Raw genomic sequence first — 26,450 nt, 5'->3', positions numbered from 1 at the left:
TTTCCATTCCATGACCACAGCTGGACAAACTGTCCAGATGCCTCTTGTATTGATATAAGATAATAAATTACACGAGAAACACAAATACAGATGTTGATTGCATTTTCAAAAACTAAACTGTCCTCAGGGCGCCTGGGTGGCTCAGTCGGTTAAGCGTCCCACTTCGGATCAGGTCATGATCTCAGGGCTTGTGAGTTCAAGCCCCGCGTCAGGCTCTGTGCTGACAGCTCAGAGCCTAGAGCCTCTTCAGATTCTGTCTTTCTTTCTCTCTCTGCCCCTCCCCCACTCACACTCTGTCTCTCAAAAATAAATAAACATTAAAAAATTAAAAATTAAAAAAACTAAACTGTCCTTATTGATGGGATTCATATGCTCATCGGAAGAAAACCAGTACTAGTAAAAAAAACCACAGTAGCATTAAGACATACTAAGGCGGCATGATAAAAGTCAAAGAAGAATGTGGGATTGTATGTGGAAGGTTCACCACTACTAACAAAAAAGTCAGTCTGCTCTACCGAAATCAAACAAAATCATTAGGGTGATGTCAGAAGAAACAAAGAAATGAGATAATGATATAGCAAACTAAATATATGAGACATTCACTAATATCTTTATAATCCTTACAAACTTACAAATAAGCCAATAGCAGATGCTACTATATATGTGACAGAGGAGGCAGAGTGAAAAGTAGGAGCCAAGGACTCTCTCTAGTCCTAATCCAATCACCTTTATTAATTCAACAATTATTTACTGAGTGCCTGCTAAGTGCCAGGCTCTGTTCTCTAGTCTGAGGATACAAAAATCCTCACAAAACAGACAAAAATCCCTGCCCATCTAGAGCTTAGCATATAGTGAATAATTTGAGCAAGACATACTGCGGTGACTAGAAAGTTTGTACAGAGAAACCAAGACAAAAGGGACTGTTAATAAAAATTGAATACACACACACCAAATGTACACATATACATGCACACATATACGTATAATGATATAAAATGAAGACTGTTGATGACAGTGAAAATGAATATAAAAGCAGAGAGCACATTCTCATAATCCTAAATTACTTTTGCTAAAACCAAATGCCAGCAATCACTTTTCTCTGATGAGGCCTGACACTGCACAATTATATGTATGAACAACAAAAACCTTAGATGATGACATGATGGGCTGGGATGTACAACCAACAAGTGCGGACCAAAAGACTAGTTGCTACTGGCCAAAAACTTAAAAACCATAACAGAATTAACTGATAAACTCTCCAACTCATCAGGCAATATATTCCAGAAATGGGAAAAAATAAGTGTTGATTACAGCAAAAGACTTGTTGCAAGTATGTAGACGGGGCTGTAAGTAAATTTGGGCAGTTATCTCAGCATAGGGGTAGTTTCACACAGTCCAACAATTTGGCAAAATGTGATTCTGCCATTTCCACGGTCAACTCGTACGGTGTATATAGTGTACGTCTGCCATGTTACTAGGCGATTTCAACTCTAACAAGAGATTAATGGAATATTCGGCAAACGGGTTCCACTCTTTGAGGGCGGCACATTAAATAAATGTATAAAAAGCAAAGCAGACAAAAATACGTGCAGACACAACGCAAATACCGGAGTCAAACAAGAGAGAGAGAGACAAGACTTCCAGTTGAAAAGTCCCGGGTCATCAGTTCTGGCCACTGAAAAAAAAAAATCTAAGAACTTCCCCATCTAGAGGCTTAGAACATACACTCAGTCCCCCAAGTTTGAAATGACTGTCCACCAAGAAGGGAAAAGGAGTACTGATGGTTCCTCTTAGGCCCATTCAAGACACGGGGGGTCGAATCCCCCTCGCTTTGGATGGATGGGACTGGCAGGTACACCTGAGGCAAAGGAAGAGTAACAGGTCCGAAGCCCCGTAACTCCGATCAGGAAGCAAAACACAAAGTTTAAAAAGACAGTGAAGGGCGGAAGGCAGAGAAACCACAGCAAGTCAAATAACTGTAACAGAAAGAAATAATGCGTTGGGGATCCCACGGAATCATCTCTACCATTCAAAAGGCCAGAGACTGTAGAACCCACAAGGGCCGGGATCTTCGGGGTCCCGGAACTCAACACCCAGCCTGAAGCGGGTGAGGGGGAGCAGTTCCCGGGAACCCCCTCCCTCCCCTCTCGCCTCAACCCCGCCCATTGGGTCCGCCCCGTCCCGCCCGGCTACTCACCGGATTCGCTTCCCACATAACGGTGGCGAAATCGAGCGGAGAGAGCCTGGGGGAAGGGGCTAGCCGCGGGACCGGGGTGTTGGGTTTTTTCCGAGGGTCCCCGGGAGCGAAGGGATGGAGAGGCAACCTTTATGTAGGCCTTCCTTCTACCCCGCCCTGTCACAAGCCAGCGTCTTCGGACCACCGACCCTCCCGACTTCCGCCCGAACCGGCCAACCAGCGCTGGCCCCGCCCCGCCTCCGGAAGCTCGTCCCGCCCCAGCCGCTGCCTTCCGGGCGGTGGGCGGATCACGGTGGGCGGGGCTTGCGAGTAAGGGGAGTGTAAGGGAATTTAAAGGGCTTCTCCAACCACCTTTCCGGTGCTGAGTCCCTACGGCAACATCTCCTCCCCGAATGATCCTCAAGCAGCGGATGGTTGTATTTCCAACGGTATTTATTGATCACTACGTAGTGAGTGTCGTGTCAGAGTGCCAAGAATCAGACAGGCCTGAGAATTAATCCCAGAGTGGCCAGTGGCTTTTGGGACAAACTTCACAGTCTCTCAAGTTCCTCCTCTTCAGAATGGAGACAGTAATAGTACCCGCCTAAGGGTGTAGTGAGATCATTTAAAACACCAACCACAGTATTTGACATGCAGTAAGAGCTCCCAGACAGCTAGCTAGGCTCTGGCATGCTAGACTGACCCGTAGGCAGCCCATGCCCTCGTAGACCTTAGAGTCTTAGGGAAGAAAGCAAAAGGTAATTTAGGTAAATAAAAAGGTACAGTATGGTTTATAGGTAGTATGGCAAGCACAGGGTTCTTGGTAAGAGAGCCGCTTACCTAGGACAGAGTGTCTACTTTCCTTCTTCCTGCCTACAGAGTTTAAGCTAAGACCTAAAGGATACACTATTGAACTTACCTGGATAAAGAACCCTAAGAGATGGGGAGAATCTTCTGGGCAAAGAAATAGAATCTACCCAGGAGAAAGGAAAAAGAAACCGTTTGTTTATATTATCCTTCCGGGCTTTTCTACATAGCTCTACACATTAAAAAAAAAAATTTTTTTTTTGATCAAGGAATACCTATAGATTTAGAACCTGGTTCTTTCACTTAATATCATATGGATAGCCTTCACTCCAATGCATTTAAGCCTATTTCATCATTTTGAAGGAGACCCATGGCATTCCGCGGTTTGTATGTATATCTTACACACACACATTTGAAGTAATTCATTGTGTTAAATATTTAAGTTGTTTTCAATTTTTGCTATTCTAAAAAGTGCAGCAATAAACATTCTTGTACATTTGTCCACTTACCTCCTTGGATTAGTTCTTATAAATAGACTTGTTCAATAAGAGATTATAGAGATTATAATCTAAATAAGAGATTATAGAAATTTTGGTACATATTGCCAAATCACACTCAAGAATAGTATCTAAATTTGAAATCTCTAATTTTTTCTTATAAATAGATTCAGATAGATATCTTCACCTTATTTTTTCCACTTTACTTTTTACAAAATAGTTAACCAGTTGCCCCAATATCACCTATTGAATAACCCATTTTTTCCCCAATGCTTTGGAGTGGCACGTTAATTACAAACTAAATGTGTGGGAGGGAGGCATATCTGTTTCTGAACATTCTTGTCTATTTTATTATCTGTGTATTACCCTGCCATGTCACACTTATAATCGTTGTAGCTTTGTAACATATTTGCTATTTCATAAAGCAAGTTCTCTCCTAATTCCCTTCTTTTTCAAAATTTTCAAAATCGTGAGTCTTCCCATTCAGGAATACATCTCTTCATGTATTTAGTTATTTTATATTTTCAAATACATACATATTTTTTCACAAAGATTTGCACAATTTTTGTGAATTTTGTTCCAAGATACTTTATAATTTTTTTGGTGTCATTGCAAATGAGACATTTTTCATTACTGTAAGTTAGGGAAACTATTGATTTTTGTCTATTTAACATGTAACCCTACACACTGAAAATGTCTTATTAGTTCTAATAGTTTGTAAGCTGATCTCTCTGAATTTTTATGTCAAAACTCATTTTACCTGCAAATAATGCAGTTTTTTCTCTTACTATTGCATTGGCCAAAACCTCAGAAAACTTTTGAGGAACACATGACAAGAGAATGAACATTCAGTCTACAATGCAGTAAAACAAGCATTTGTCTCTAGTTCGTTCTTGATATCCTTTAAATACACTGTCAACTTAGGGTGCCTAGCTGGCTCAGTCGGTAGAGCATGCAACTCTTGATCTTGGGGTTGTGTGTTTGAGCCCCATGTTGGGTGTAGAGATTACTTAAAAATAAAATCTTAAAATATGCTGTCATCTCTCAATTTTTTTTCTTTATTTGTTTTCAGAGTGCGAGTGGGGGAGGAACAGAGAGAGAGGGAGACACAGAATCTGAAGCAGGCTCCAGGCTCTGAGCTGTCAGCACAGAGCCTAACGTGGGGCTCAAACCCACGAACCGCAAGATCATGACCCCAGCCGACATTGGATGCTTAACTGACTGAGCTACCCAGGCACCCCTAAAAATACAGTCATCTTTAAAGAAACTTCCTTCTAATCCTCGTGTCCTACAAGGTTTTAGGTAGGAAAGGAGGTTAAATTCTATGAACTGTCTTTAAGCTCTATTACTATGTTCACTTTTTACTCTGACTTGTTAATATAACTGTACTAGATTTCCTAATGTCTAGCCCACCCTTACATACTTGAAATAAACACTCCCTTTAGTGTGTTCACTACTCTTTGAATACACTACTGGATTCCATTATTTAGGATTAAAATTTATTTATAATTAATGAAATTGGCCCATTGTTACTAGTGTTTTTTGTGTTCATGTTCAACAATTTTTATTAAGTGAATACTATTTAGCTCTTTTTCAAAGATGGGGATTTTTATAAAGCAAGTTAGGACCATGTCCTCCACCTTTGTGGGGCTGGGACTATACTTCATTTCCTTGAAGTCTTAAGAGTTGCCAGTGGTGGTGATCAAAGAATGGAATGGAGAGAACACAACTGGTTTGAATATATATCAGCTTTTAAAATATAAACTGCTATATCTCAAAGTAATATGAAGGGAACATATTTCATAAATTGAAAATAGCTGTGCAAAGTTTAGTATTAAACTTTTTTCCTATCATTCTTGATTTATGACCACTGAGAGAACAAGAGTGGGAAGGGAACTTAATGACCATTTAGTCCTGGGGTCGCAAACTGATAGCTAATGAGCTTTAGCACACACAGAGTATCTAAGTTTAGGGGGTAAGTTACTGCCATTTTAAAACTAGGAAATTTCACATTCAATACTGTGACTCTGGCTTCGCTTAGACTCGGTATTCCATATGCCAACAACTGGCTAAAGTCTTGCTGATCCCGTCCCACTAGGAATGGCCTCTCAGCTTTACCTGAGTTACCAGGCCAATATCTCTCATCCTTAAATTACCTACTTGGGCCATCTAGGTATTTGAAATTGTACTAATAAGGCACCTCTTATTTGGCTAAGGAAATGCAATGGATCTGGGACTTTCTAAAATATCCTCATAGGAAACAACTTGACTATACTTTTCTATACCTCTCAAGGACGGGCCCCATCACTGGGGCCCAGCCTCTCAGTCTTTCAATAGATTACTCTCTGCATGTAATGCTTGAAATGTCTCCTGTCACACAAGGTCTGGCACTGGGAATGTTTCCCTCTACATTATGGCTCTGGGCAATGTGCCACGGCAGTAGAAACTATGCTTACTGCCCATGGTCACTGGCTTTCTCAGGAAGACCAAACAAACAGAAGACAGTTTACTTTATCTTACGTGTTTTCTATATGTGTTCTGGGTGGAAGCGTCTAGAGCCATGCTAACCCCAGCCCAAGGATACTGAGTGCTTGCAGCCCCCCTTCCACCTGCTTGAGTGTATTAGATCTTTGAATACCAGGAGAGGAGGGAGGAAATGCCTGAGGGGAAAGGAAAGAGGAGAAGAAAAGGAGCAGTGGAGACCTGTCACTGGAAAGCATGAAAATGATCAGAAAACCATTAGTTGAGTGGCAAGGGAAAGTGGTGAAAACCAAATGTCACATAAAGACAGTAGAGGGAGAAAAGAGAACCAGTAAGTGGTGAGATGCAAGATATAGCATCACTTATAATTTTAATGTAATTTTCATAATTGTTTTTATTTTTAAATCTTCATTTACAGCCAGAAATAGGGGAGTGCTCAAAATGCACATGGAAGACAGGCTGGATTTGACAGAAAGGAGGAGCCGGAGACCGGAAGAAGGCGCAAAAGGAACGCCGAGGGGCCACAAGAAGGTACCCGGAGTAAGGGAGAAAAAGCAGCATTTGTGCCCATCAGCCTTGAACATAAAGACCCAGCCTCAGCCTGAAAAAGAGCCAACAATGAGGCAGCCCCAGAATCAGCCCTGCTGTTGAAGTCTGACGCATTAACAACCCCGACAGGAATTAAGAGGTGAAACAAGCAGATGAAACATTTGCTGAAGCCGAGATAAGCATTCCTGGGAAGGAATTTTTCAAAAAATCAAAATGAATCCTGTAAATCTTCCTAATTAGGAAACATGACCAGAAATTAAATTCAACTGAAAAAAAAAATGAAGTGCTAAATAACTCCCCCACTAAATGGCAAGGCTCTATTGAAAATACCACTGATTATTAGTTTTAGCTGCTCAGGGAAATTATCTGGGCACAATGCTGGGCATCAACATGCAGCTCACAGCAGCAGTCAAAAGCAGCAGCTGAGATGTGTGGCCATCCTAATTAGAGGATGGAGATTCTGAAAAGGCTCTGGGGCTGTGACATTCCTGGCTGGGGCTTTCCTTCCAGGAATGCCACATTAGGGTTTTGGTCATCACATTGTCAAGAAGGACTTAATAGGACTGATCCGGAAAGGGACAACAGAAATGACTTAGAAAAGAGTGTGAGAAGCTTTGAGGTTAAAAGCAGAAAGCAGGAAAACACTTCCATAAGAAATAATTTTAAAAATTAGGAGACAGGGAGGCAAGCAAAAGCTTTGGGTGATGGAAAGAGTGGCCGGAGGGTGTCCTGCCTGCATTAGGTCATTGCAGGCATGTGGGGCTTTCTCTTGTTCCTAATGAGCATGTCCAGGGAGGTCAAGAAATTAGAACAAATTATCTGATATGAATTACTCTTCAGTTCTTCATTTGACAAATATTTACCAACCACCCTCCATGTTCTAGGCACTGTCTCTAGCTTTTTAGGATAGATCAGTGAACAAAATAGAGAAAAATCCCTGTCCTTGTGGAATTTACATGCTAGGGGGGCAGGCACAACATTGTGCAGTATGTTATAGGGTGATGAGGACTACAGAAAAAAAACAAACAAGGTAAGGATATTGAGAGTAATCAGGATGGTTCTCATTGAGAAGGTAACATTTGAGGAAAAGTCTGGAAGAGGTAAGGGAGCAAGTGTGATGTATATTTGGGCAAAAAGTATTCCATACAGAGGGAACAGTTGGTGCAAATTTCCTAAGAGTGTGAGTGTGTCTGAGTGTGCATGTTTGGAGAGCAGGGAGCAGATAAGATGTGCAGACTGAACTGGGCCTGGTATAACAATTAGCAAATACACGGCACAAAGTATGTGTTTGACCCTGTTATAAGCTCTTTCTATATACCAACAAATATAATTCTCATAACAACCCTATAGAGTAAGTGCCCTTATTACCCCCTTTTACATGTAAGGGTAGTGAGGCTCAGAGAGATTAATTACCTTGGCCCAAGACCAAAGATTCAAACCTAGGTGGCTGGCTACGGAGCCTGTGCCCCTAATTACTACTCTATGCCAGTTTTCAATGTGGTTTCAACCCATCTACTTCTGACACCAGACCTGATTACCCAATTGCAATTGGAATTCAAGTACTCCCCCAAGATAAATTTATGTTCTTCTTTATAAAAAGGCAGTGTTACTTGTTGCCTTACTGCCTACATCCCTTTCCCTGACCGTTTGCACCCTTCGCCTACCAACTCGAGGACTGCTCTTTTCTGCAAGTTCACCATGAAGTCCATTGCTTTCGTCCAGCAAATCAAGTACGTGTCTATGGATAGAGCTTTGATTCAGTGTGGGAGGGGGGGTTGGTGAGCAATAGAGGGGGCTTCTGTAGATTAATAATGCCCTATAGATCACTAGGAGGCAGGACAGAGCATACACTGCATTTAAAAACTAGATACGTATTGTCTTTCCTTCCACTTTAAAAGGCACCGTGTGGAGGAGGTGTGTTTGTAATACACTGACCACTGGCTGTTCTCATGCTTTCTTCCCGTTCTCTCAAGATAGAGTGCCTTTATACTAAAAACCATTGAATTATGCACTTTAAATAAAGGAATTGTACAGTATGTGAATTACAGCTCAAAAAAAGCTGTTAAAACAATTCATTTTTTTAAAAATATAGGATCTTTGCTTTCACATCCATGGTTTAGCCTCCTCTGGCCTCCTTCACATAGCTTTAGGGAGTCCAGAACCATACTCAGAAAGATGTCCACCAGTCTTAAACCCCAAGCACTCCACCCAAAGTTACAACTTTGTTTTGACTTCCATGCTTACAGCATTATGCCAAGGAATAAATGACTTTCTCATTATACCTTCGGTACCAATTTTCCTTATTAGAAAACAATAATTCTAACATTTGTATGTTGAGACAAGCACGTATCTATTATGCAATAGAAGGTAATATTCGCATACATGAGAAGGCAATATTCACATACTGTTAGAAGCAGCTTCTTGCTTGTGGCTGACTGTTTCCAGCTGAGGGTTAGGGGGCACGTGTTCCCTGCCTTTATGGGAGAGAAGCTTGAGATGACATGTTAAAGTCTAGAACAGTCAGGAGACTCAGAGGCTGATCCAAGCTCTGGTCGTAAGTAGCTGGGTAATGTTGCACAAGTCACATCCCCTTTAGGGGCCTCAATTTCACATCTAAAAGATGAGATCATTGGACCAGGTGATCTCCAATGTTGCTGCCAGATCTCACAGTCCATGATTTGGTGTCATAATGAGACAGATCAGATGCTGGGCTAAGGTATATCAGCACCATGATGCCCAGACATTCAGGAAGCAAAAGATAAACTCCCTGCCTTTGAGGAACTTTTAATCTATTGGAGGAAACTAAAAAGAGAATTACATGTAAGACTTGTAAAAGATATCAAGTAAATACACAAGCCATCCAAAGAATGCAAGGGACAGGAATCAGCTAAGAATCAGTTCTCCTGTCCAGATCATTTTGCTTTGACTCACCTGTGCAACTAAAGAAACAAGGAGGCTCTTACTCTGTCAAACCGTGGGACCTCTGAGACAGGTACCCCTGATACAAAGGCACTCCTTGTAGACCTTGTGGATGGACTCAAATCACAGAATAAGAAACTTTCAGAGGAGAAAATGAACCCTAGCAAACATGTAATCCAAATCCCTCCATCAACATTTAACATTTGTCGATGATGCTTTCTCATGTTTACATTCTTACATGATAGGATACTCTTAACATTATCCATGATCCTGAATAATTCTAAAACTGGAATAGGAATGCCTGTAATATCCTTCCCTTCAAAGTCCGGTGGGTGAAATGTGGAATGGCTTTAAGACAAGGCTGATCATTACCACAGAATTGAACAAGATTTGCCTGGGAATCACTTCTCAAAAACCACTGCCCTGAAGAAAGTTAAGTTCCTCCCCTCTATCGTAGGGCGCTTGTACATTTTCCTATGTCATGCTTTCATTTCGCATCCATTCCCACTCCCTGAGGCTATTCTAAGCATTTCTGCAGGTCTTCAGTCACATGCCTTTGCATGTCCTCACTTGCCATGACTTCTTAAAAAAAAAAAAAGTGAAACTAAAAACAAATAGAAAGGAAAAAATCAGCGTGATCTCTACCATTCAATTCGTTCATTTTCATCTGTCCTGGGAGGATATCTTTCAGCCTGGGCTCTGCTGGGTGAATACTTACTCTGGGACTAGACTAAAAATCACTGTCTCTGGGAAGGATCTTGGGGAAGGCCTGCCTGGATGAGCCGATGATACAAGCCTGTTAAATATTTGTCCCCTGAGGTATCTTCCACTCCAAATATTTTGGGATGCAGATAGGAATGGTGGTCCCTCAGATTGTCTGAAACAGGGTTTTTACTCCCTGACTGGAAATGTGCTCATTTCATCACTAGATGGCGCTGGCACACAGGCAAGAATGGCTGTGATTTAATTTAAAAAAAAAAAAAAAAAAGCGAGCACAAACTTTCTAATAAGCCAGAGAATTCCTTTGTTTCTGGGTGGGCAAGATCAGCTTTTGTCAAGCACATTTAAGAATAGCTGTCTGGAGTAGCAATAATCTAATTGTGCTGCTTTACCCCAAATCAACCAAATGGTCAAGACCAAATGAAAGCAGTATAATGTGTATTTAGGAGTAAAGGCATTTATAAAAAACTACAGATCTCTTAACTATGTAGTGTCAAAAAGAGATAGGTGGTCAGGAGGCTCAACTGTGCAGTATAATTAAAAGTGAGAAGTTTTACATTCTTGTTCTGATATGGATTGATATGGATGGACCTTTGCCAGTTAAATAATACTGATATAAATTCAGGTAGCTACAAATTCAATTAAGAATTAAAGTAGAAACTTTCCTATTTCCCAACAAATCATATTGTTTGAACATATTTGTATCTGTTTCAGGATTGGTTGATGGACCATTTGATAAGTTATTCACTATTGGAACCATAACCACTAACCAAATTCTGCTAAGATAACATCTAAGTGGAGTCTTAGAATTTTGGATTTGGAAAGGAGCTTACATGACCTCTGTCTTCCTCCCAGCTCCCACACTAACCTCTTCCACATTAACAAGGGCTCACTCCGTCTGTTTAAACTCTTATAGTAACGGCAAACTGGCCACTCTGAGAAACTGCCCATCGTATTTCCAGAGAATTCCAACAGAGAGTCCTTTAGGTTGAACCAAAGCATGGCTCTTTATAACTTCTACCCATAGATTTCCATTCTTCTTTTTAAAGGAATTCTGAGCTTTTTTTCATATGACTTGTTTTTAAATATGTGATGCTTTAGGGGGCTCCTGGGTGGCTCAGTCAGTTAAGCAACTGTCTCTTGATTTTGGTTCAGGTCATGATCTCATGGTTTGTGAGTTCGAGCCCAAATCAGGCTCTGTGCTCATGCACAGGGCCTGCTTGGGATTCTCTCTCTCCCTCTCTCTCTGCCCCTCCCCTGCGCTCTCTCTCTCAAAATAAATAAAAACATGTAAAAAATTTAAAATATATGTGATGGTTTAGGACTTCTCAGCCCTTTCTTCAACCATGTTTTATATAACATGGTTTCTGAATTGATTTTGGTTGCCTTTTTCTGATTTATCTTAAAACGTGTTCTGATCACATAGCCAGCAGGACCATTAGCTGTCTTGGTTCAAACACTGTGTTTCTATGAAGAGGACCCACATTTGGTGAATTCTCTTCACCGTTTTCTTTTTGGAGCCTGTGGCCAACTCCTAGGTCACTCCCATGGACGTGGTAGGTCAGACCGGCCCAATCCTTGTATATGAAATTAATTTTTTAAGTTATAATGCATGTGTTCAGCTCTGAGATGTGGCACAGATTTCAGTTTCTGGCTGTGGTCTGTCGAAATTACATAGATTCATTTAATTCAGACTCCAATGCCAGACATAATGGGATTCAAAATTTTGTTCCTCTGCTCATGAACTGTGTCATCTTAGGCTAGTGACTTGATCTCTGAAAATGTCAGTTTCTTTATGTCTAAAATGGAGATCTAATATTACCACCTGCCTCAGAGAGTGGTACAATTTAAGTGTGATAATTTTGTGGAAAAATATTTAACACAGTTCATGCAATATAGCAAGTGTTCGCTAAGTGTTTGCTATTATTATTATTATTATTAATATTATCCAATCATCCTTCATATCAGCTATCCCTCCTTGTTCATGTCATATGAAAATCTGATAAGCATCTCCTGTAAGACACAGACAAAAATCCTTTCAGAGACGTGTAAAAGAGAGACCTCCGGGGCTCACCGCCGTGGCTTCCCTTCAGGCTGACATATGTACTAATCAGCAGTCTTTAGGTATAATTCTTACACCAGCCGTGGTTGTACCCATTGGCTATCAGCCAGGTCATGTCTCATCCACAAGGTGATTATGATAGATTTCGTCAGATGCCATGCTGAAAGCAAGTATGGTTTTGATGCCTCTTCTTTCTGCCAGTCTAATATCCCTATCCAAAAAGGAATAAATGAAGACATGTTTTGTTTTCTGAGATTTCGGGTTGGCTCTGAGTGATCTCTGCTTTTCTAAAGACTTACAAAGAGTCTACTTAATAATCTGTTCAGTTGATGGGTTAAAGTGGGGAAATTGTGGGTTATTTCCCCCTTCGTTTCTATTATTATAATAATGTTTGTGGAGTAAATAGCTTTTTAAAATTCTGTTCTAGAATTCTGCCAGGGATAATTGTCAAGCTGACTGGCTTATAGTTTTTATAATATGCCCCTTTCCCCCTTTTTGAGAATCGGGACAACTTTGTTCTTCTCTTGTCTGTTAACAGTTCTCCTATTCTCCATGCTTTTTCAAAGATTATTGACAATGGTTCTGGGAGTTCTTTGAGCAACCTGGGATGTGATTTGTCAAAGTCTGGAGATTTGAATTTATTAAGGGGGGTGAAAAGAACACCACACTAGTTTCTAGCTCTGGCTTTGCCCTTTACTAGCTGAGTGAGCGTGGGTACGTTTTGATTTTATTTCAGCTGAAACGTCCCCATCTGTGAAATACGGCATTGGGACCAGATGATGTTGAAGGGCCCTTCAAGGTCTGATGATCTCTGTTCTATGTCTCAAGTAATCTAACATTTTCTTACTAGCTTTTTTCATTGATCTCGGCTTTCAGTTTCCTCTCAATAAAATTTATTCTACCCTTTTTTTTTTAATTTGGAAGATACATTTTGGTTTAGAATCCAAATGTTGCAGTGTGGCACTCAGAGTCCGACATATCTGGCCCCAGCGTTTAATTCTGGCTGTGTCCCCTCCACCCAGGTGCAAGCCTACTATCCATTCAGATGGACCATGCCGTCTTCCAGGTGCACAGGCCCTTCCATCCTTTTGCTAAGGCCACTTCCCTAAGGTGAAATGTGATATGTGATTCCCAGCCATCTCTTTCAGTGGGCTTTCACCGGCCCTTTAAAGCCCAGTGCAGTTACCAATCCTCCTGGGCAGTGTTTCCTAACCACCCCCAGGCACAGTGCTCTCCTCTCTCCAAATCTCTGATGCATTCAGGCAGTTGGTCTGCCACTTGATCACAATAATCCTTGTGGCATTTGGGTGTGGGTGTTGAATTGTGTTGTTATTGATTTGTGTGTCCTGGGCTGCTCCCTTCTTCCCTCTTCCCCTCTTCCTGTTGAGCAGTGTCCAGGGGATACTCCAAAAAGTTTGGTGGGCTATTGAATGAATTCCAAGCCATTGACAGTTTTTCCTAATCAGAATATTTAGGTAATAATCTAATATGCAGAAATTTCTTTTTTATCTTAGGAGTCATAGGAAGTAAGCCCACATAGCTCAATACTAGAACACATTTCATTTTAAGGCAAGAAAAGGATTTTAGTACACAATTGATAACAAAGCCCAAACTAGCTCACTTTTGTCCCTATGCTATGAAATTTGAGAAAAGTTGTTGAATGGACAACTAATTGCTTCAGGATCAATTTGCATCATTGGTGCCCATCCTATTCTAATCCAACCCTTCTTCTATTGGCCAACAGCCTAACGCATTTATATTTCACCAAATAAATGGTATAGTTACATTTCTTAACAATGGAGAAACTACTGTTGTGTGTCCTACATAACATCAAGTGCATCCCAGGGAGAACTGGCTTCTCCCCTCAATGTTTGTGAAATAGTTCTTGATAGTAAATTATAAATTGTCATGAGTAATCTTAACAGAACACTTCAGAATCACACCGCTGTCATAAAAATACAGCTGACCCTTGAACAGTTTGGGAGTTAGGGGCACCAACCTCCTGCACAAGAAAAAATCCATGTATGACTTTTGTCTCCTCCAAGCCTCAGCTACTCATCCCTTCCTGTGGACTGGAAGCCGTACCCATAACACAGTCGATTTACACGTATTTTGTGTGTTATATGTTATATTATATGTAATGTGTATATACACATATGTAATATGTCATATTACATGCATGTATTCTTACAAAAAAGTAAGCTAGAGAAAAGAAAATGTTAATGAAATCCTAAGAAAGAGAATACATTTACAATATTGTACTGGAAAAAAATCTACATGTATCTGGAGCTGTGCAGTTCAAACCCATGTCGTTCAAGGGTCAACTTGTCCTATAGTTGTGGGCAAGCCTTGGGATGAGTTTGTGACAGAGGAAAAATAAATTCTTTCCAAAAATAAGCTGCTCCCAAAGCATGTCAGAAACAGAGCTGAGAAAAGAAATCATTCTTATGTTCAACACACACTGAACATCCACTTATGTACCAGACCCTACTGGGGACATTGGCGTTAGGCACGAGGAGATAATAGAAAGGATATCTAGATTTTGCTCATGAGGAGCTCACCTTCTTGGGGGAGAGAGCACTAAAGAAACAGATAAGGACTGTGTGGTAAGAAAAATGCTATGTCGGTGATTTGTGAATCCACTGGGGCCAGGGGCCTGGGTAGAATGTAGAAGGCAGCAAACATCTTTGTTCCTGTGTAGGACTCCCAACCTCCCAAAACCTCCCCACACACCTGAGAAGAAGCTAAGTTCTCTGGTAGTCACTACCCCTGCCATCTTCCAACACCAGGAAACAGTTGGGAACTGGGAGGCTGAACCATGTACTATTATAGTGAGAGCTGCATACTAACAAGCCAGCCTGAGGCTTATAAAGCAGTGTTTGTACAGCTCACTCATTGCCCTGGTTGGGGTGATAAGCACAAATTTCCCAGGCAAATACAAGTAAAGCCAGTGCTTAGTAAGCTCGTAATAAATGGGAGTGTTTATAACTGTTAAACATAATGATAACACTGGAACTCTTTACAGGAAAGCAAAAGTAAAAGTGTGTGAAGAAACAGCCCAGCCACATGCATTGCTGGACGCATCATCAGCCGTGGGAACATAAACTCCTGCTCGCCAGTAACAGTCATCCAGAAATTACACCACTGAAGCCACATCTCCTTCCCTTAAAGAGCACTGTCAAGAGCACTTGTCACTTCAAATCAAGGAAAGTACTTTCCCTGGCAAATCCCATCCCTGTGAAGCCAACCTTATCTCTCACATGCCTGAACCCCTGACCCCCTCCCCCCGCCCCCAGCCTTCACCGGGTTGCAAATTCCAAGCCGGCCCATTGCCTGGACCATGGCTTCCCCACATTTTCTCCTTTTCTCTTCCAGCTTGGTCTCAGATGACTGGGCAGGGCTCTTTCCCCCCACCCCCACCGTACCTCCCCAGAGAGGAGGATGAGATCACTTCTTCCTTCCACCTGAGGAAACGGAGGCCCACAGAGTTTTGCCACTTGTCTCAAGTCACACTTCTAGTAAGGGCCCCAGGGGACCCTGAACAGGAATTGTGACCTGACCTGTTTTGCAAGCCTCTGAGCTGTCTGCACATCCTGCCCTTCACCAGCAGGGGGCTCCATTGCTGCCTTGTCTTCCCTCTACCCACAGAGGTTCTCAGTATGGAGGAAGAAGGGGGTGGGGTCGTCCAAGCTCCCTGAGAATTGTAGCATCACTGGGGGAGGAGGAAAGGGGACCCAATGGATTTCCCAGAGGACTTCCTCCTACAGGGAAACCCCTCATCCCCACAGCCATGAAGGCGAGGCCGCCATGTGAAAAACTGTTGACCAAAAACCATGGGGGATTGCAGTGGTGTAAAAACACTTTCAGTGGAGCAGATTGGAAATGGGACTCTGGCTCTGCCATTTGCCAGCTCTTGATCTTGGGCCCATGAATGTCCCCGAGGCTCCCTTTCCTCATCTATAAAATAGCTACAGTAAATACCTACCTCATCAATTTGTTCTGAAGATTCAATCTGGTGATGCGGGTCAAGCACGTGGCCCCATGACTGCGGTTATTTCAAGTACTTGAAATCTGTTTTATTTCGAGAAAATGACTTGCCTTAGGTGGAGAGGTGATTTTTTTTAACTTCATTTTCTGCACTTTAATGTATTTATTAAGTAATGTGTTAATGGGGGTGCCCGGTGGCTCAGTCCCTTTCACCTCCAACTTCAGCTCAGGTCATGATCTCACGGTTCATGAGTTCGAACCCCACTCGGACTCTGTGCTGACCTCTGGGACCCTGGAGCCTGCTTGGGATTCTGTGTTTCCCTCTCGCTCTTTGCCCCTCCCCCACTCGTGCTCTTTCTCAAAAATAAACATAAAAAAAGAAATGTGTTAATGGATTAATAAATAAATGCATGCATCTTTAAAATGTAAGAAAAACACGAGTTCTTTCCAAAGTAAAAATGTTCAGTGTGCTTTAGTCCTAAAAGCTTCATGAGACCTTCTGTAAGAATGTCAAAGAGCAAACTGGAGCAGAGGGGGCCTGAAGCTGTTTTGTTCTACTGTGGCTGAAGTTTTTGGCTCTCAGTGTCAATAAAGACCTCCACAAGACATAGCTAGGAGGAGGCTTTAGGACCCAAAGCACAATATTTGTCATTCTCCAAAAGTTGTAGGGTCCATCTCTGATGGCGCCATCCCCAAGAATAAACTCCTGGACTTCTCATGTGGAATAGGAGCCTGTTAGAAAAACCCCTCAAAGACACACATTTACAGCCAGACTTAGAGGCCTGTGGGAAAAGTAATTCAGAAAACAAACAAGGAAAGCAACAGAAGACTCGGTATCTACATGTCCTGCCTCCTATCTTCTTCTCCAGGCCATGAAAGACAGATCCCGGGGGATTTTAGGGCACAGCACATGTTGCTTTCCCATTTGCTTGGTGTGTACAATCTTACCAGTAGGCTGTGTCCTTCCACCTGCGCCGCAGAGTTTCTGGCTATGCTACCAGGACAGCCCAGCCAGAAACAGTCTGAGGACTGTGCAGGCACAACACTCCCTCCAGGGTTCTCTTGCCCTCTCCATGATTCCCTTTCCTCACGTCCTCCTGGATATCCCTCAAAGTGTTTTGCTTGGTTTTTAGAGACACTATATGGTTTCTCATAGAAGTTTCTTCATTTCATGGGAACATTGTTTCCATGTGTAAAACCTTACACCCACCTAGTGTCTCCATTTCTTTTTTTAATTACATCTTAAGCCCCTGAGACTGGGCATCTACCCAACTTCTTCCACTGTTCCCCTGAAAGCCAGTGACCTTCTTCTTCTCAAATCTGGTGACTTTCCTAAGCTACCCTCCCTGCCCCCTTTCTCAGCCCTGGGGCCTCCCTGGGTTTGGTCACCCAGCTAAAGACTCCTTTCTGAAAATACTCTTCATTCCATCCTCTCTGGCATGCTTGGTTATCTTCACTCCCTTGAGCAAGAAAGTAGGTATGAACTCACAAACCAAGCAATGCCTTTTTTCTGTGTTTTCTGCCTTCCCACCCCAACACACACACACACACACACACACACACACACACACACACACGTGCACGCACAGCTCCCTAAGTGTGGGTGTCCTGTAACACTTACTCCTTGGGCTATGCTCTTCCTTTTTTTTGTCTTTCTCAGTGAACTCATCCCATCTCATGCTTTTTAGCCATCAGCTCAGATGGCAGTGCCCACAGTCTTCATCTCTAATTGTGACTTTCAGAGCTTCTGGGTTGGTGAACACATGGAGATTTCAAGAGAATGGAGTATCTGTATATAGAATGGAAGCTCCATACCCCTTCCCTACACCTTTTCCTATGCATCTCTTCCATCTGAATGGTCATCTGTATCCTTATCATACCTTTTAATGAACTGGTAAATGGAAATATTCTTGGAATAGGAAAAAGAAAACAACAACAGAGAAACTTTCTGCATGGCAAAAAGGGGTCACTTGACCATCAAAGACCCAAATACTCTTTTTGCCTTTGAAGCAAGAGGACATTGAGAAGGTGGAACTGTCAGGATTAAAGAAGATTGTGCTGGCATTAGTTCCTAAAGGGTCCCTGGCCTTGGAAGATGAGTCTCTGACATTTATGATGGTGTGGGAGTTGAAGAGAACTGCAGTTATGAGTCTCTATGAGTGGCAGTGTCCAGGATAAATAAATAAACGTAAAAAAGAAAAAAAAAGAAGCATGACAAAGGAGAAATACCTATGGTCATGGCGCCTGAAGTAGACCAGCTAATTGTGACCCTCAGGTCTACTCTGTCTCATGACTTAGAGGATGCCTCCACTTGGTGTCTTCTCAGATTCAGTTAGTGGAGTTAAACACATCTATCCCTTACCAACCTCTTCATGGGTATTTCAGTCTGGTTTTCTAACTTCTCCCTGTCTTACACATTTTCAACTTGGTGGCGAGACCAGCTATAGCTACACGTTTTTGTCACCCCATGTACCAACATATCTGTATTACAACTTTATTTTTCTCTTTTAAAATTTTTATATTACTTATTTTTGAGACACAGAGAGAGAGAGAGAGCACTTGTGCGTGTGAGGGAGGGAGGGGCAGAGAGAGAGAGAGAGAGAGAGAGAGAGAGAGAATCCCAAGCAGGTTCTGTGCTGTCAGCATGGAACCTGATGTGGGGCTTGATCTCACATCCCTGAGATCATGACCTGAGCCAAAATCAAGAGTCAGATGCTTAACTAAGTCACCCAGACACCCCTGTATCTCACCTTTATACCTATGGATGAGCTATGGATGAGCTGGCCCTGGTCCTTGCAAAGGCCACTTTCTCCATGCACACACCAGATCCCATCCTGCAAATTTACTCAGACATTTTCCTAGCAATTCTCCTCTCTGTTCTGGAGAATCACTTCTCTGCTCTCTACTGGATCTGTCCCATGAGCATTCAGACATGGCTCTATCTTAAACACACACACACACACACACACACACACACACACACACACACACACACACAGGAAACCTCCCTAACCCCACTTCCTCCTCCAGCTGCCATCCCGTTTCTCTTCTTTACACAGCAAAACTCCTTTCAGTAGTTGTTTATACTCATAGTCTCCAATCTTTCTTCTCCCATATTCTCTGTTGAACTCGGTCTCATTAGGATTTCACAGCACCCTACCCTCCCATGCCCTCCCACGCATGCCATCACTGCCAAGACCGTTCCTATGAAAATCACCAATAATTGCCTCACCATTGCAGTCTGCGGTCATCCCAAATAATCACTGTGCCTGACCCCTTGGCAGCATTTGGCCAAGTTGATCACTCCATCCTTCTTTAATACACTCTCTTCACTTGGCTTCTGGGAAGCCACCCTCTTCGGATTTTCCTTCTTCCTTCCTGGATACAGCTTTCCAGCCTCCTTTGTTGATTCCACCTTATTCCCCACTTCTTACTGTTTGAATGTCCAGGACCCAGTCCCTAGACTTCTTTCTAATTACTCTCTCTCCCTGAGTGACCTCATCCAGTCCATGGTTTTAAATATTATCAATATGCCTATGATGCCTGCATTTGGAATTGCATGTACATGTATCCAATTGCCCATTCACAATCTCTATTTGGATGTATAAGAGGCATCTGAAGGCATCCAAAACTGAATTCTGGTCTTGATACCAAAGCTTGGTCTTCTCACAACCTTCTCCATCTTAGTCAATGGCATTCTTCTGGTCGGTGGGGCTTAAAATCTTAGAATCCAATCTCCTTCCTCCCCCCGCCCCCTGCTCCCTCTCTCTTCTCTCATATTCTATGGTGATTCTTCTGCAAATCCTGTTCTCTTTACCTTCAGCGTAATGTGCATAATACAACTGCAACCCACCACTTCCAAGGTACTTCCTTAGTCCAGTCACCATGTAATGGCCTCCTAACTCCCTGCTTGTGCCTGGCTGCCTACATGCTATTCTCAACAGAGCTCTCAGAGCAATCCCGTGTAGCCTGAGTTTGTCACTTCCCTGCCTCCCACGATGACCTGAACAAAGATCAAAGTGTCTACAGTGGTCTGCGAGTCCCTCCATGGTCTGAAGCTCTGTTGCCTGTTGTGCCCCATTTCTAAATTCTCTCCCCCTTGCCTTCTCCACTCTACCTATGCTGGCCTCTGCTCCACCTCAAACATGCTGGGTGTGGTCCCACCTCTGGATCTGCCCTTGCTCTTTCCTCTACCCCAATAACTCTTCTACAAATATCTATATGACTTGCTTCCTTACTTCTTCAGGTTTGTATTCCAATTTCATCTCCAGCTGAAGATGTCCCACTTACTCTATTTAAATAGCCCTCTTCCCAGTCTCAAAGCTCCCTAACTCCCTTACCCTGCTTGGATTTTTCCACAGCCTTATCACCAACTGTCATTATGTATATTTACTTGTTTCTCTTTTTCTTTTAATAGCCTACCTTTCCCTTTTAAAATGTAAGCTCCGTGATGGCAGGGATTTTTGTCTGTCTTGTTGACTTCTGAACCCTCATTGACTAAAATGTGGACACATAGTAAATACGTGTCAAGTACCTGAATGAGTGAATGGATTTCTCCCTTGAAGATGATTTTCAGGGGTGCCTCAGTGGCTAGTCAATTGAGTGTCTGACTCTTGATTTCAGCTCAGGTCATGATCCCAGGGTCATGGGATCAAGTCCTGTGCTGGGCATGGAGCCTGCTTAAGTTTCTCTCTCCCCCCACCCCCACCCCTGCCGCTCCTTCTCCTCTCCCATGCTTGCTGTCTCTCTCTCTCTAAAATAATTTTTTTTTAATGATTTTCAGATTTCCTCTTATATTCTCCATTTTAGCTACCAGCCCTAGTTTAGAACTTATTTTCTCAAGTCTGTATTACTATAATATCCTATGCCCTGGTGTCCTTTAGTAACAGAACCAAGACTATTAAACGGGTTTCCTGATTCTCAGCCTAGATTACCTCCACTGCCTGGTCATTCCAGCCTCTAAATATTTTTAATGTTCTGTTAGTAGTGCCCATCTATGATGGCAGGCTTAGCCAGAAACTCATGGAGAACATAAGCTTTGATTATGCTTGAGAACCCTGTTTAAGCAGTCATAGGAACAAACTTTTGCCCCCATTCTTAGAGGTTCTAACGTCTTAAATTATATTCTTGTCAGACTTTGTGGTTAAAAAACCACAGCACAGAAAGTGAGTACATTATTGGGAATGGAGGAGCTTGGACAAGCTGAGTAACATAAATACATTCTTTTTGGAACCCCTGGAGTTTCTGGGAGCCCCTCTTCCAGGAGAATAACAAGGCTGAATTGAGTGTAAGAGACATATCTGTGATTTTCATAACCTTTGCTCCCTCCTTTTCCATGTGGCAGAAGGCTTTCTCTCTGAAACCAGGAAAAACAATGGAGCCACAGCATGGCCCTGGGCTTTGCAAACCCAAATACCTAGCAGGACCAAGTAGAGAATGTAAATGAGGAAAGAAGTACAGATCATGAAGACCTGGGGAGGGCATGATCTCCCTAAAGGGATCACCTCTCTTCAACTTGGCCAGTGGTTGCCAGGGGAAAAATGTGGGTCCACAAATTTTCAAAAGAAGCTGGAAATCTGGAATTTGATGATGGAAAAATCTCCTAAATTGTAAATGTTGACAATATATTCAATTTTTTTTTAAATGCCATATGGTTCACAAAACACATCTCTGGGCTATATTGGTCCTGTGAGCTGCTTTCCCTACAACCTATCAGGCAGGAAAAAGAGAATAAGCAGTAGGGTCATACAGATTGAATTAGACTCTTGGCTCGATCTATTAGATCACAGACAATGTTATTTCAAGTTACTTAAACCAAGCTTCATGTTTTCCATCTCCAAATTCAGGACAGTGCTTACAGGAGTGATATACAAATTAAATGAAATAGTGTTGTTGGCACTCAATGTTAATTTCCCTTCTTTCTTATTCTCTGCCCTCTCCCCTCTTTCGCATTGCACAATAAACTGGAAAGAACAGCTCCTCCACATTCTTATTTGAAGCAAGTTAAGCAACATTTTTTATCATTTGTCATACATTTTTCTAGGCAAATTGAACATGATGAGCCTAAAAGTACACCAGTTGTTTACCAGACCTCATTTGCATCTGTGATAGGAAGCAAACCTGAAGAGGAACTTTTTGGTTGTTACTCTGTTTCGCTTTATTTTATTGTGTTTTATTTTTAAAGGACAGGAGGACAGAGGATGTATTAAAGAAACATTCTTCCCCAAATTAAATCAAATTCAGAAAACACGATGTCCAGCCGCAAAGGGGACCCCGGCACAGCCAGAAGAGAAAACTCCACAGCACTCCTTAGGTTTTCAAAAAGCCTTTACAAAAGTGGGAGGGAGGGGCACAGAATCAGAGCAGAAAAGCAGAGTGTCACTTGCTTGTAGCCACCACGTTAGCAAGTCAGGGGCTCAGAAGGAGCTGAGACTTGCAAAAAGTGCTCAGGAACAGCAGAAAGGGCTTTATGCAAATATGTTCTGCTCAGGAAGACTAGGGAAGGACAGGTCCAGTGCTTAGGGCAGAGGATGTAATGCTAGCAGGTGAGAGATACAAAGCAGAGTTACTCAACTCCTACTTAGCTTCCATCCTATCTCCAAGAAGGATCTTTAAGCTGGAAAGAGTATAAACATGGTGAAGAGGAAATTGCAGCCCTAGGTGCGAAGCTCCTTAGAAAATAAATACCTGGCCTCTCTAAATAAGCTCAGGTCTCCAGGCCCTGACAAATTACATGCCTGGGGACTGAAACAGCTTGTAGATTTAATCACAGAACCATTGTCAGTAATCTTTCAGGAATCTCTGGAGGGATGCCAAAGAAATAGTGATGGGCAGCTGTCCTAGTTGTGAAAAGGGAGACTACGTAGGTTCGGGAAAGTTTGCACTGTTCAGTTTAATTTTGATCCCAGCAAACCCTAACCTGGGTTATTAAAGAGTGAGATTATAATCATATCAAAAAGGAAGTGGTATTCTCAAGAAGCCAGTACAAATTCATGCAGAATAAACCACATCATACTGACATCATTTCATATTTTTTACATTTTTTTTGAAAGGTTACCAAAACTCACCGGATTATTCCAGAGGGAGCGAATCTTTCAGCAGGGCTTTTGACAAAGTTTCTCATGGTAAGATGAATAGATAAGGACCAGATGCTTTCCAGTTGAGTGAAGGTACAACCAGGCAAACCACGGCATCCAGAAAGCATTGCACGATTGAGCGAAGTCACCCAAGGAGAGGTAGATACAACAAGATGCCTCTGGTCCCCGTTTGGGACCGGTTCCGTTGAAAATCTTTCAGTGACATGCACTATATGCCAACATGTAAATATGGGCTGACACAAAATGAAATATAAATAATATGCTGCATGACAGAAACAGGATATGGTCTGCCTGAACAAGGAGCCAAAACAAACACAGTGGAATTTAATGGGGGGGGGGGGGAGAGGAATGAAAGTTTTTCATTTTGATTTAAAGAAAACAACAACTCAGTTATTAAAACTGTTGACAATAGTTAATGTAAAGAAGTCTTGAGGACTTGAGCTCAAAAAGCTCAACATAAGCCAAAAGTTCTGACATGGCTACAAAAGACTAATGTTCATCAGGCAACAGAGAGGGAAGCATAGGGCGCTCCCCTGCCCCCCACCAGTCATGAGCATGCCATTGGGCCACTTCCCTCAGGGTCTCAGGGTTTGCCCTAGGCACTGGGTTTCTCCTTCATATTAAGCTTTGTGGGCCTTTGTCATTTTTTTTTTTTTAGTTATAAAATCAAAATATAATCATTAGAAACTTAGAAATGTAGAGAGGTAAAAAAAAGAACATGAAAGCAATCTAGTTCTCTCATCAGTTGAGGATCACTACTGATTTCATTTTGGTATGCATCCTTCAGATCTTTTTTAGTGTAAGGAGGAGGCAAAGGGGAGAAAGTTTTAAAAAGGGGAAAACGTACGGGCACCAGGGTGGCTCAGGCGGTTAAGTGTCCTACTGTTGATTTCGGCTCAAGTCATGATCTCATGGTTTGTGAGTTCGAGCCCCACGTCAGCTTCTAAGCTGACAGCATGGAGCCTGCTTGGGATTCTCTTTCCCTCTGCCCCTTCGCCCAGGATTGCATTGTCCCTCCCCCCCCCCCCCGGCCCCCACCTCTCCCTCTCTCTCCCAAAATAAATAAAACTGTGGCTTATGTAGTTTTATATGGTTTTAAAAAGTAACGTCGTATCCTGAATTATCTCCCCAACTCATTATATATCCTTTAAAAACACAGCTTTAATAGTTACACATTCTATTATCATATGGATATGCCTTAATCTGTTTACATTGACTCATTTAGGTTGTTTACATTGTTTACATTGACTCATTTAAGCTGTTTCTTTTTAGAGGTGTGGCAGGGAGATGACACCAGATTTTAAAGGGGATACCGACAAAGCAGTGAGCAACTCAGGGTGGGCAGCAAATTAAGAGAAGGCTCTTGGAAACCTTGTCGTGAGAGGGGCAGTTAGAAAATGAGAATGTTTGTCCCAGGGAAGGGCAGACTGAGAGAACCCTGAAAGTTGTCTTCAAATCCTTGAAGAGCTGTCACAGGGGAGAGAGAGAGAATTAGTGCTGTGTTGCTCCAGAGGTTGAATGAAGAGAGTGGAAACAGGTTGGGGGGAGTCTGATCACAGCTCCATCTATCACGATTCCTGCTGCCTACCAATGGCCACCATGGGAAATGCTCAAGCTGAGGCAGGATGGCCACCCGGGGCAGGAATTTGTGGACCGGATTCCTCCATGGTGTGGGAGGCAGAAATAATAACCTCAAAGATTTCTTCCAACTGGAAGGTTTGGTGTTGCTTTCTAAGTAACAAAACTGCCCTTCGGTGACCTTGCTTGCATGAAGAATTTATGGCAGGTAAGGAGGACAGAAGTCGATGTCATTAATTTTACTGCCAGGGTGAGCACTGTAGCTCAGAGATACAATATACATCTTTGTGCTCTGTATTGGTTCTCATCTAGATAGCAGTTTACAGTCAACAATGTGTTTTTCATATACACCTTGTAATTTCATTCTTGTAACAGCTTTGCGAAGTAGGTGTTATCATTCTCCCACATTTAAAAACGAGAAAATTGAGGCCTAAAGTGCTCAAGTGACACAGCCCAATCCTCCAGCTCCTGTTCCCTGGTACTTTCCACGATAAGATGTCACTCCTCTGGTGTGAGTCCCTGGGCGGTCTTTTATGGGCTCCCATAGGAGGGTCTTTTGTCCTTTACACCGTGTGTATTTCATAGCTAGGCTGCTAGATTTTAAAAACCCATTCGGGTAAGATTATATGTTATTTTTCTTTTTCCATGCCATCCTCCTGTTACTCAACGATGTCTCTAGAATGCAGATCCAACCATGTCAGCCCCCTGTTTAGATATCTCTAGTTTCCCTTTGTCTCCCATAGTGACTCCTAACCCAGTTGGGAGGGGACATTTTGGAATCTTAGCAGGAAATGAAGCATGGTTCAAAGCATCAGACATTATTTGAAAAGAAAAATTAAAGCTCTTGGCTCATAAATACATTTCCTGCTTGGTAGTGATATATAGGCAATACTATAGCCCTCAATCTTTTTGGGAGAGCATATTATTTTGAGAGTGCAGATGAGTGCATGGGATTTTAATTTTTATCAAAGGGACCAATAAGGTTTTAATGCTGCTGTTTGAGAAACACTGATGAAATAATGCCACCTCTTTCACGTATCAGATTTTTAAATACAGTCAGGCTTATGTCTGGGCTCTCTATCTTCTATTGGTCTAGGTTTCTATGTCGAAGCAATTCCATCTTTTTTTAAATTAATGTTTTAAAGTGTATTTATTTTTGAGACAGTCAGAGAGAGTATGAGTGGGAGAGGGATAGAGAGAGAAAGGAAAGAGAGAGAGAGAATCCCAAGCAGGCTCCATGCTCCTCATTGAGCCTGATGCAGGGCTCGATCCCACAACTGTGAGACCATGACCTGAGCTGAAATCAAGAGTCGGACTCTTAACCCACTGAGACACCCAGGAACCCCAAAGCAATTCCAGCTTAATTATTGTGACTTGATAGGATGTTTTGACAGGACAAGCGCCTCTAATGTTTTTCCCTCCAAAATTGTCTTAGCTATTCTTGGCCCTTTGTTCTTCCATATTAATTTTAGTATGAGTTTTTCAAGGTCCTTGAAAAAAAACCCCTCGTTTTAATTTTGGTTGTCACTGCACTGAAATCATGGATTTAAATTGGGGGGAAAAGCTGACAAGCTAAT

General features: G+C 42.3%; 1 protein-coding gene and 1 long non-coding RNA gene across 6 annotated transcripts in view; one reads left to right on the top strand and one right to left on the bottom strand.

Moving 5' to 3' along the window:
• PARP11 (poly(ADP-ribose) polymerase family member 11) overlaps window positions 1-23,439 on the bottom strand; it is a 68,452-nt gene extending 45,013 nt beyond the window's left edge. For 2 of the 4 annotated variants that reach the window (XM_019464810.2, XM_019464813.2), the window contains exon 1: window positions 2,198-2,401. Coding sequence is in view for 1 of the 4 variants with exons in the window: in XM_019464812.2 (XP_019320357.1) it covers window positions 2,198-2,215 (18 nt within the window). In the remaining 3 variants the exon portion in view is untranslated. Of the gene's footprint in view, window positions 1-2,197; window positions 2,402-23,265 lie in introns of those variants that run through there. The other 2 variants (XM_019464814.2, XM_019464812.2) reach the window with 2 other exon arrangements.
• LOC109276203 (uncharacterized) lies at window positions 1,800-15,493 on the top strand. 2 transcript variants are annotated; one of them, XR_002084528.2, is made up of 3 exons: window positions 1,800-2,107; window positions 6,380-6,649; window positions 15,237-15,493. It is a non-coding gene; the product is annotated as an uncharacterized LOC109276203 (long non-coding RNA). The 2 variants fall into 2 exon arrangements; XR_002084527.2 differs by lacking the exon at window positions 1,800-2,107 and adding an exon at window positions 2,498-2,625.
• Window positions 23,440-26,450: the final 3,011 nt, after the last annotated feature.

This window comes from Panthera pardus, unplaced genomic scaffold (assembly GCF_024362965.1).
Source record: "Panthera pardus isolate Hobbes unplaced genomic scaffold, ASM2436296v1 HiC_scaffold_6, whole genome shotgun sequence".
Taxonomy (NCBI): Eukaryota; Metazoa; Chordata; class Mammalia; order Carnivora; family Felidae; genus Panthera; species Panthera pardus.
This window is presented reverse-complemented; position numbering and strand designations above follow the sequence as displayed.